This window comes from Penaeus monodon, chromosome 7 (assembly GCF_015228065.2).
Source record: "Penaeus monodon isolate SGIC_2016 chromosome 7, NSTDA_Pmon_1, whole genome shotgun sequence".
Classification (NCBI taxonomy): domain Eukaryota; kingdom Metazoa; phylum Arthropoda; class Malacostraca; order Decapoda; family Penaeidae; genus Penaeus; species Penaeus monodon.
In genome coordinates this window covers 44,606,164-44,618,663 of record NC_051392.1, presented here as the reverse complement: position 1 = coordinate 44,618,663, position 12,500 = coordinate 44,606,164, and the positions used below count along the sequence as shown (strand labels likewise).

The 12,500-nt window shown below is 35.0% G+C and overlaps 1 protein-coding gene across 1 annotated transcript in view; it reads left to right on the top strand.

Moving 5' to 3' along the window:
- The window catches only part of LOC119575363 (neuroligin-1-like), a 24,087-nt gene extending 11,628 nt beyond the window's left edge, over positions 1–12,459 (top strand). The window contains exons 2-12 of the mRNA XM_037922932.1: positions 2,439–2,591; positions 2,817–2,970; positions 3,080–3,291; positions 3,440–3,607; positions 3,772–3,973; positions 4,312–4,502; positions 4,924–5,067; positions 5,321–5,481; positions 5,730–5,931; positions 6,514–6,629; positions 9,632–12,459. Coding sequence (XP_037778860.1) covers positions 2,439–2,591; positions 2,817–2,970; positions 3,080–3,291; positions 3,440–3,607; positions 3,772–3,973; positions 4,312–4,502; positions 4,924–5,067; positions 5,321–5,481; positions 5,730–5,931; positions 6,514–6,629; positions 9,632–10,229 — 2,301 coding nt within the window. The 3' untranslated portion in view covers positions 10,230–12,459. The remainder of the gene's footprint in view (positions 1–2,438; positions 2,592–2,816; positions 2,971–3,079; positions 3,292–3,439; positions 3,608–3,771; positions 3,974–4,311; positions 4,503–4,923; positions 5,068–5,320; positions 5,482–5,729; positions 5,932–6,513; positions 6,630–9,631) is intronic.
- The last annotated feature ends 41 nt before the right edge of the window (positions 12,460–12,500 follow it).

Genomic DNA, 12,500 nt, shown 5'->3' with positions numbered 1-12,500 from the left:
TTGGGCATCAACATGGACACCATGCCGTTCCGCACATTGTTAAATGCGGCAAAGGGGTTTGGTACGTGTCGTGCGTGTTAGGGTTTCCGTATTAGCATGCGACATTTTCTTTTCGCTATTTAGGAAAACTTTGCCCATTTATTTACTCTTATATGTATGTCATGAAGATCATGCGTTTACTAGCAGTATTTTTAAGTTGAATATTTCCCGAAAAGACCGTTCTTTCTCAGGCGGTGCAACAAATGCGTAGTCCGCATGACCTTAAAATCGCTAACACAGTGGACAGGAACCGCCCTTCGTTTTCCACGTGTTACAAACATGTGCCTGTGGAAAATATAGGGTTTTAAATCTTAACAGACTTTATTCGGGAGGTGAAGATAACAATAGGAATAAAATAAGGGGAGCACAAAGGCGTAGGGCGTGAGGTGAGAGAGAGAGGAAACCAGGGAGGGGAGGGGAGGGGAGGGGCAGTGGGAGAGGGCATGGGAGTTCACTGTGGCGTCCGTGTGGGTGAGGCGAGACAGCGTCTGAGAATATATGCACACCTCTGCCTTCCTGCATCAATGCACGACTCTGCAGAGTAGTCTGTTAAATCACAAACAGGGTATACCATTGGGGCATTTTTCTCCGTCTTCTGATTCTGATTATTGATGAAGACATATAATATAATATTGATAAAATTAGAAAATAGCAGTAGTGTATTCTGTCGGCGGAGCTTGTCTCAAGATGGGCCCAGAGACGAACGTCCCTAGATCTAAAGCGTCAGCGGCGCCTCTGACCTTGGGGAATATTCGGGCCAGATTACGACCGTTTTTGTTCCAGCAAGTAAAAAAGAAGGCCTAAACACATATTAAACCGTACTTTACGTTCATAAGACAACTCTAACAGCGAGTACATTCTCACAACAAATAAAAAGGCGAAAACGACATGACAAAGCGAGAGAAAAGAAAACAGAGTACCCATACACGTGGCAACACTGCAGATACGATCGTGGTCCATGCTTTCACTTCCTAAAGTTGTTATTCCTGTCTAAACACAAACGTTTGCTTGGTTGTCACGGACACGTTGCTGTTCACACCGCCGTGACATGACAAGAAGGAGGGCGAGGTAAGATGAATGGAAACCACTGAGCGTGTTTATGAAAGGGAAAGAGTTTATACGTGCTGTATTTTGTACAATCATGGTCTACATTCTACCTTTAATGCGGTTTATTAATTTGTATTTTCGGTTATGATAATAGGTACGATGGTGATTTCGTCATTGGATTCGTGTTGATATGATTCATGTCATTGTTATTGCTACAGCTGATAAAATTTTATTATTATTATTCATATTCTTTTCTTATTCTTATTCTTTTCTTATTCTTATTCTTATTTATTTATTTATTTATTTATCGATATTATCATTATTATTATTATTATTATTATTATTATTATTATTATTATTATTATTATTATTATTATTATTATTATTATTATTATTATTATTATTATTATTGCTATTATTATTAATATTATTATTATTATTATTATTTATTATTATTATTATTATTATTATTATTATTATTATTATTATTATTATTGTTATTATTATTATTATTATTGTTATTATTATTATTATTATTATTATTATTTATTATCATTATTATTATCATTAATATTATCATTATTATTATTATTATTATTATTATTATTATTATTATTATTATTATTATTATTATTATTATTATTGTTGCTGTTTTGTTGTTGTTGTTGTTGTTGTTGTTTTGTTGTTGTTTTTGTTATTATTAATTTTATATTAATAATACCACTACCACCACCAAAATCACTTATATTTTTCTATCTCATGTTAAATATTGTTCACTTCTATTATTATAACAGTAGCAGGTTATTAATAGTGATGGTAATTATAAACGTTTTTTTAATCATTGTCAGCAATTTGACACATGAAGAATACTGTGAAAAATATACGAGCGAGTTAAAAGCGTTTTTTAGATAATTATTTACAGTTGCGTTGAAATCCAAGGTTAGATTTGGCGCGAAAGAAAAAAACGAGATATACGGTCGAGAAAGAACGAATATATATATATAAAAAAGTTTAATTATATCGAATAGGGAGAATTAAAAAAAATCTAAGGAGAAATGGCACGGAAATTAGAAGTGGGCTAAATTGGAGACTGAGAGAGAGATAAGGAACGGGAAGGTGAATAAATGTAAATGTAAAGAAACATTTATTGTTCGTCTTAGTGTATCATATTTCTTTTCGTTCTTGATGTTTTTAAATAAACTTTTAGTTCGCATGACAAATTAAAAGTAACTGTATAACCCGATTATAAGGAGTGCTCCTCTTCATCCACCTAATTATCATACAACACATCAGATAAAAAAAAATATATATGTTATTGATTTGTTGATTAATTGATTACCTTTTTTGTACAGCCTCCGAGGTATGTTCAGCACTGGTTTAGCACATGGCAGGCACTCGACTACCGGCCTGCTTGCCCGCAGAACCTGAAGTACATAGGTTCTTCGAATGGCATCAGGAGCGGGATTCACGAAGACTGCTTGTACCTCAATATATTTACGCCGTCGGTAAGGCTTTTTTTCTAGAATTGCTAAAATGCTTGTTTTGGTATATTTGTAATTTGAGGGTATGAATAATTATTGTCATATATAAGGTCCTTCAGATACTGAAACCTACTCAATTCATATGCGGTGATTGCGTTTTAGTATTGATGCCATATATTTTTGGCCACTGCAGTAAAATCCAATGAAAGCTCGCAAGTAAGAAAGTACATCTGGTTCATTTCCATGCAGATTTCGATCGGTGTGACAGACCAGTACCCAGTCATGTTCTACATCCACGGCGGCGACCTGGAGCACGGCGCCAGCAACCAGTTCCCGGGACACATGCTGGCGGGCTGGGGAGAAGTGGTGGTCGTTACGTTCAACTACAGACTGGGTGCACTAGGTCAGTGAGTGTGGTTTGGGCTTAATGGCAAGGGGTTTTGTTGGCACTGTTGGTTCATGCGACGTGTGTTAGTCTTTAAAACTCACCGAATACCCTTTGGAAATTGCAGGCTTCTTGAGCACAGGAGACGAAAACTCCCCAGGGAACTATGGGCTGATGGACATGGCCATGGCGCTGGAGTGGGTCTACAGGAACATCCGGTTCTTTAACGGAGACCCGCAGAAGATCACGGTGTTCGGGCCGGGGGCGGGAGGCGCCATGGCGGGGATCCTGGCCGTCCTGCCCAAGACTAAGGACTGGGTTCATCAGGTCCTGGCGGAGGTGAGCTTGGCTGCTTTTATCCAAAAAGGAGTACATCTTTCTAGCAGTTTTGCTTTGTCTTTTTCGTGAGCTTCACGCAAACGTCATGGATATAGTGATTATATTAGAATAATACCTTAATGTGAAGTATTGTTTGTTTCTGTTCTAGAGTGGCTCGCCACTAGCGGACTGGGCAGCAATTGATGATATTTACAGAGTCCAGAATACGTCTCGCGTATATGGTCTTGAGGTTGGATGCACAGTAGAATCGTCGTATAAACTACTTCAGTGCCTCAACCGTCGCAGCTTTGAAGAACTAGCTTCAGCCCCAATAAAGGTTTGGTTTAAGCAGTTTATAGTGGAACTCCAGAGCTAAAGAATCTATTCCCACTCTTTCCTATTGAAGGCCATAATTCATACAAACGCTTTATGCAAAGCTCATACACTACCCCCCCAAAAAAAAAGAAAAGAAAAGAAAGCTAACAAGACCCTCCACCGCAGCCGGACATCGGCACGTTCGCGTGGGGCCCGACGGTCGATGCCAAGTTCCGCGTCCCGGGAGACGACTGGTACGAGGACTGGAAGGAGGAGGACTGGCACATCCTGCCCGAACTGCCCTTAAAGCTCTACGAGAAAAATAATCACCATTATGACCTCCGTTATCTGACGGGTGTTAATAGGAATGAAGCGGCGAATATGGTTTGTGAGTATTCCGTTCTGGTATTTTTTTCCCTTTATATCATTGCGAGCCAGAAGATGTAGATTTAGTGAAATTTAAGCCACTATAAAGTTTAATATTCTTTACAGATTATTACCAGAATTAAGATTGACAAAGGAAAAAAAGTCTATATATCTATATCTATCTATCTATCTATCTATCTATCTATATATAGATAGATAGATAGATAGATAGAGAGAGAGAGAGAGAGAGAGAGAGAGAGAGAGAGAGAGAGAGAGAGAGAGAGAGAGAGAGAGAGAGAGAGAGAGAGAGAGAGAGAGAGATTGATTGATTGATTGATTAATACCCCCTAATTCTCGCAGTCGAGGACAACAGACTCATCCGCGACCGCTATGAGGTGACGGAGGACTTCTTCAACGAGCGGGTCAAGGAGTGGGTCAAACACTACAACTACTCACTCAACCCCGAAGGTGCTTATGATGCCATTAAGTGGATGTACACCTACGGCCCGGATCCCCACAACACAACCCACATTCGAGAGCAATATGTTGACGTATGTTGTCCTTTCGATATTCTGCTCTTTGTTTTGTAATCTTTGGAAATAGTGGATGTATAATTTTACATGTCATTGTAAAATCACATGCATAAACGTGCGTGCGTTTGTGTGTGTGTGTGTGTGTGTGTGTGTGTGTGTGTGTGTGTGTGTGTGTGTGTGTGTGTGTGTGTGTGTGTGTGTGTGTGTGTGTGTGTGTGTGTGTGTGTGTGTGTGTGTGTGTGCGTGTCTATATATATATATATATATATATATATATATATATATATATATATATGTATATATATATATATATATATATATATATATATATATATATATATATATATATATATATATATATATATTTATTTATTTATTGAAATTCATTGACATTCCCCAGAAACTTTAGTCACATATACAGATCATTTCTCCTTTACAGTTGTTGTCAGATGCTCTTTACAAATCTGGCGTCGACCAAATAGTGAAGGTCCTCGTGAACTCCACAGGGAAGAAGAGTGTTCCTACCTATTACTATTTGCTCAATACAACTGTGGATGCACTTAAATTGGATTATTGGAGAGAGGTACTTAAAAGTCAACTTGCTGATTTTTGTATTTTAGATTTATGGAATTGCAGCAGTTCTACATCATCCTTATAATGAAGGTTTTATAATGATAATAGACATTATCATCAATATTATTATAGGAAGAGATTTGTTGTCATAACAATAATGATAGCAGCAATGATGATGCCATGATAGTAATGGTAATTATCTTCATTTCCATCAACGATATCCTTTTCATTATCATTTATCACCATCTTCCTTTCCTTTGCAGGTTCCCAACAACATTGAGTATTATTTTGTGTTTGGTGCTCCCTTCATGGACCCAGAATTTTTCCCTGAGAGCATTCGTGTTGCCAGAAATTTGTGGAGTGAAGGAGACAGAAACATTTCTGAGTTCATGATGAAGACTTTTGTCAACTTCGCCAAATGGGGGTGGGTAAATGGCATCTTTATATGGATTTCTAAGTGGATGGAAATATTCTCATTTTTACCTCGTTTCACTTATACTATTTCTGCTGCTATATTTCTCCTGATCCTACTTCTTTCTATTTTTTTTTTCATTTGAGCCATTCTCCTACTCTTCTCTTTTCACTTTCACTTCTCCCTTTTCCATTTCCCCTCTCATCTTCAACTATCTTCACTTGCCCCATAATCACCGTCCTCGCTCTCTCCCTCCGCAGCAACCCAACTCAGACTCAAGTACAAATCTTGAAGGTGAACTGGGAGCCAGTGTTAGAAGGGAACCTCAAGTACCTAAGCATCAACACCACCTTCAACACGTCCATGCATTATAATTACCGTCAGACCTACAACACCTTCTGGACCACCTATATGCCACAGGTGGTGAGGGAATGGGTGCCAACTGTTCCTCCACCTATTAATGTAAGGACAAGATTTTTTAAATATAATTTTCCAATTACTTACTTGTTTATGAGCTAGTAAGATTAAGGACATTTGCATTATTTCTCTATTCGTCACTGCACCATAGCACCTGCAAGGATATACTCGTCCAAAAGTATTCTCAGACCAGTAGCCCAAAAATGTTTATATTAAATATTTTGTTGATTTTAAGTTTCATCTATAACAAAAACATAGAAATATTCACATATGAGATTGAATGTATTAATGATAATATATTAACTTATTTTCTAGATAAAAGTTTAAGTTAACAAAATATTTACTGAATGGATTTTGGGGCAGTTGGTCTGAGAACACCATTGGATGTGCATGCCTTCGTTTCTTGTAGACTCATACAATTGAAAAAATGTCTCTTTTTCTGGGGTAATTTAAAGACATCATATATATCATTCTAAACTACATATCAATAAAACATTTATTTTGAAACTTATTTATTTTTTTTTTTTTATTATAATTCTTTTAAGAAAATACAAGCAATTAATTTATCATAGATTATCATTATTAAAAGAAGGAGAAGAATTTATACATGTGAAATGTTCCTTGCAGCCGTGGATTCATATGACTGAGCCAATAGTTGCAGCATTTTATGGAGCTGCTGCCGTGGCTGTTTTCCTCCTGGTGATTCTATTTGTTTGTTGTGGACTGTGGAAATCTGCAAAGAGGTAAGCTCAATATCCTAGCTGCAAAAGTAGCTTTGCTTTCATTGTGATATTTTTAATGTCTTGAATTATGATAAAAAAAATTAGATAGATAAGATACTTAAAATAAAACTTGATGTTTGTAAGGGCAAGGGTTAAGAATACATGTCTACCTTTGATTAAGGCACTTAAATATTCAATTAGGTTTCAATGTTCAGTGGACATGATTTTGTTAGATTCAAAGTTAAAAATAAAAAGTTTAGCTATTATTTTAGCTTGCTTTACTTTTTGCAATAATATGCTTTATTTAAGTGGGATGGTAGGGCCAATAATCCATCTTTGTTAGAAATGCACATATTTATTCTGTTGAAAACTTGGGTAAGTTCTTTGCACTGGTTAATGGAGGAAGTCTGTTACCTGCACAGAGCAAGGATTAATATAAGGTAAGTTAGCTTTATTTGATCATACTCGTGTACAGAGTGTCTTCAAATATTTCATATTTCATGTATATTACTTGTTTATTGATTAGTAAAACACATGGCCTGTTTCCTCATTTTTTAACAGTTTCTTTAACTGAAATATATATTGTTTTGTTCTCAAGTCAGCATTATATTAGCTATCCTCAAACTGATCCCAGTTACTTTGAACAAATAACACCTCAGGTATTTCAATACTGCACAGTGAGGTGAGTTTGAAAGTTTGGTTTGCATGATTTATTGGCATGTTTTTATTATTTTTGCAGTTTATCAATGCACATAAGTCTAAAGAGCTTATGAAAAGAGCATGACATCTGTTAGATAGACAAAAATTAATATAAACAAAACAGAAGTAGTTATTACCTGTAGAGACACGGTCAAGCCCTTAATGTATTTCTAGTTTTGTTACTCTTGATATGTTCCCTCTGTTGCACTTTTTAATTTTGAGTATATAAATTTATAACATAAGGAAGCTTGTAACATAAATATGACATAACAGATGACATGTATCATTTAAGCATGTCTGCCTATTTGTAACAGCATGATGTGAATTACTGCATAATGCATTTCATACTTACTATGATTATTTTTTTTTATGGATGATATGATTATATATTTTACAGAAAAAGTATATATATATATGCATGGCAAAATACTTGGACCTGTATTTAGACAAAGGATGGTAATTCTTTTGTAAATACATTGAAAAGAATTGAGCTCCTTTTTTAATACTTGTATTACTTCTTCTTCCACTAATCTCAGTTCTTCTTTATCACTAAGATATTCTTCTACACATTCCCTTAACCTGTAGGTTTTACAACATGAAAGAAATACCTTGCCTTTACTTTCCCACTCTGAATCCCCTTGTTTTTTCACATTCATTGGGGTACTGATTACAGTATAACAGTTTTTGTATGCCAAGGCTGTGACTGACTTGTTTAGTTAATTCATATTAAGGTTTTGTAAATAGTAGTTATTCATATTGTTGTTTTATTTCTAAGATAATGGACAGAAGTAAAAAACAGGATTTGAATATTTATAGAGTATTTCTGAAGTTCATAAGCATATATACCTCAAAATCACATCATACCATAATTTGGAATGTGTCAAGTTTAAAGGTTATTACTATAGTCTGAAATTTGTTTAAACATTTAAGATTATACAGTATACAGACAGATTTATCAGTACGAATAATCTAAAACACAGTTCCATTGATAGGCATATTTGTTGTAATCCATCTAACAGTAGAGCCCATTCTACTATAGTTTGTAGTAGCTCCTCCATACATTGTTACCAGTTCAAATAAGGACTTAGTTCCTTGAATAATATACTAACATTTTGTAAATACGCTATCAAATTTCTGTTAAACAAGTTACATTCCAGCTTGTATAATTATGCAGATTAATTTTATTTTTAGATAGTCTGTTTAGCATTGATTGCTGATGCAAAATGTAGTTCTCCAGAATATATACACATTGCTTCTTTCCAGAATAAACACAATAGACTTTGACTTTTTCTTGATTTAAAGGCACTAACAGAAATGTATACTAGAAATCTCAATTTTTTCAGGTTGATGTATGGTTAGAGTTAAATAACAATTAAATTTATATGCATGCAAAGTGGATGACATATTTTGTTAATGGCTCAGCTCCCTCATTCAGCATTATACAGATTAAATTATGATATTCTTATCCTACATGGTATCATCACCAGTGTTGACAGGTACACCACAACAGTTACTACATTATTATTCAGTTGTTTACATTCCTTATGATACATTTTTTCATGTTTCTTATCTTTTATAATTTTGTCTTACATGTTACTTTACTTCTTCCTCTCTATCATTTATTGTAAACTTCAAAGTTGATACTTTAAGAATAAAACTATTAACGAATAATGTCACGTCAATAATTTGAGTAAGCTAAATTTCATCTCAGTTTTACATCAACACATCCTCCTGATAATAAAAGGCAATTTTTTTCGCTCAACTTTATTAAACACTAAATGCAGTTAAAAATGAATATTTGGTGCTCTAAATGCTACATACTAAAATTGCACTCCTACCCCAGACAGAGAAACAAGGCGCTCACAGACCTGGTGTATTTCAAAAGGGACACAGAGGCTCTTAGATTCGGTGACCGCAATGATGGTGATGGTTATGATGATGGTGATGATGATGATGATGATGGTGATGATGATGATGATGATGATGATGATTTGCGGGAATATTTAGCAAAACTGGCCCATCCACCTCCTAGTAGATCTATGACACCAAGCACCAATGTGTAGAATGCTTCAACTAACAATTAGTAGAAGTTACAGATGATTTATTCTTTTGTTCTCATTAGTGCCTTTCATGTTCATGTAGTAATTCCTTTCTTTCTCATTTCTGTGCAATAGATGTGTAGGAAAATGTTAATTTTTATGAAAAGCAAACTAGGGAAATACTATGGCCATGTTGATTAGAACGAGGTGATGCCAGTATGTACCTCAGCTTGAGGATGGAGGCACAAGGCAATGTGGCTGACCTCGTGTTGTTTCCTTCTGCAGACAGAGGAACAAAGCCCTCGATGATCTTCAGTATTATTCAACGGAGAACCTCAACCCTCAGCAAGAATCTGAAGATTATAAAGTAAGAGAGTACCTCAACAAGCTGGCAAACAACAATCATGATGAAACACCCTCTCGCTCTGTCACTCCTTACACAGTTGCTTCAACTGATCCCATCATCCAAACGGATCAAAATAACACAAAGTCCAGAGATCCTTACCAGCAAGGCTACTACAGAGATACAAAGACAACTAAGTCTGTTGATCAGCTTGAGCAGCCTTACCGTCCAGGCTACCAGAACATGATGCCTTCATCAAGGTCTGCAGGCAACATCATTGAAAATTACCATACCTCTTATCATAACCCTGGTGCAGAACTCAACGGGCATTATCAGCCTCAGCAACAGCGCTCAGTTACTCCAACCTCAACAATACACTCGGAGCCTAATGGAAGGCCAACAACACAATACATGATGACACAGCAGGTGACAAAACCCCCAGAGAAAGAAGTGAGAGCTGTACCTCAGCCGGCAACACGAGTCTCCCGCTCTGTGGCCACAATTACATCCACTTCTGGTATGTTGAACACAGACCTGTGATTTCATTATAAGTTGAAAGTCTTGCCTAGACTATAACTCCTAATTTATGGCATTGTCTATGTTTTTGGTGAGTTACTTTCAACTCCCATTTCAACCAAAAGCTAGTTATCGGGGTGGATATGCACGTGCTGGCAAGTGCACTGATAAGCTTTCACTGTTTCATGACTAGTTTACTATTGTATATTGTGTATTTTTTGTGTATTGTTGCATTTCCCCCAAAATATAAAACAATGCTCTACAAATGTTTCAGCATTGTGGCCTTTTAAAGTGCCAAAATTAATTTGCTGATTATGATAAAATGTAAATAACAAAATGTCTTTCAAGTTAACATGTTTCAAATAAGTATGCTGTGCGCTCTAGAGATAACCAAAAATAAATGTTTCTCCAAGAATTAAAAGTGCATTTCAGATGAATAAAAAGTTAATGATGTCATTATCTAAACTTTATTTCATATGTTATTCATTTGCTAACATGCTATATTAAATGTATTAAGCTGTTCATGATGAGTTTGGCAAGGCCAGGGTGCAATAGTGCACATCACTACTTGCCTAGGCTACTAATGTGTTATCCCAGCTACTGGAAAGTGTGCTGATGACATGGTTAGACATTACCCAGTGTCATTGATTTTTTTCCCATGACATAGGATATCATCCATTGTGAACAGGTTAAAGTATAAGACAAATCAGATGGGTAAATTATTAAATTCTTAAAAATCATAAACTGATGTATGAAAAGGTTATCATGTTCAGTCTACTAGAAAATAGAACTGCCAATAGATTTTATAGAAGATGACTCAAATATGAATAATACTAACTCAGACAAAAATATTTTAATGCCACTATTTGCATCAGAATTATTAGTATTATAATTCTAATCAGAATAAGTGTTTTATAATCTAAGGTTCACAATGTAAGCTTTTAAGAAGTGACTCAGCCAAAGCTTTACTTGTTTAATTGTGTAAAATGGTGAGTCACACAGGAGGCAAAAAAAGAAAAAAAAAAAGTGAAAATATACTTATTTCTTCATTTTACACAATTACTGAAATTATAACTCAGCCTGTAAAGAGATGAATGAGAAAATAAACTTGTACATATTCAATTTGATTTGTTTTGCTTGATTAGGTTAACTTTATAAATGCATAATTCTTTTTGCACATATCATTAACAGTACACTTCTTCAGCATTTACCATAAAATGAAGCGAGAAAAGATGGAATGAGACAGATTGAAAAAAAATCAATTTCAGGTCAAGTTTATTTACATCTTCACTAATATATATAGCAAACAACTTCAGAGATAGAATTCATAATTGATATCTCAAGCTCCCATTTATTTTCCATCCATTTTTCATGAATGGAGAATTATCTTATAAATGGTCATAGCTCATTTTCCTTTTATAAAAAAGGATTTGGGTACATGAATCTGAATGTGTTACTCTTGTATTGGACTGCATTGCCTAGTTTACTTCTTAAATGTTCATAGGAATGTAAGGTAGAGTACAATTAATCCTTTGACCATGGCTTAGGATTCCATAGCCATTCCACAATAAATGTCTTTGGTAGAAAAAAAAACAAAAAAAAAACAAGTGCATTTCTGAATACTGTTGCCTCTTTTCTTATTCAATAAGATGGTAAAGATTCCATGTTAGACTCGTTTTTTATTATGTCTACTTTTATAAATAGAGCAACTGTTCTTACACATATGGAATTTTTCAAAAGCATAAGGATGCCTGAAAATCAAATTAACTTTCACAAGAATTATTTTATTGTGTAAGAAGATGCATTTTGAGTGTGTATGTCACAATACTTGACAGCATCTGTATTAATCTTTTTAAGAGCATTTACAGGATTTTTCAGGGTATATTTCATAGCAGAGGAACTGAGATGGCAGCACCTCCTGAGCAGAATATGCTGGAGGGCATATAGACTCATTGTCCAGGAACACACAAAAGTATTTCTAAGGCTGTGGAATATTCACTCAATGCATCATGAATAATTTTGAATTATGACTATGGTTGCCTAAAATGGCCAAAGGTTTAAGAATAGATATTAACAATGCAGATTTATTATAAAGGTGCAATAATTCACCCGTAAACAGCAGGTGATCTCTATCAAGTTTCTTGACTGCTGGCTAGCCTGTACAAATCTGAGGAATGAAGTTTATGAATTCTTGGGAGGATTTTTCTCTTCTAAATATGAAAGTTATCTGTAAAGTATGAAATTTAAGAATTCACAAACCATCAAATTCCTTTAGTGTATAATTTTTTTCCTGTC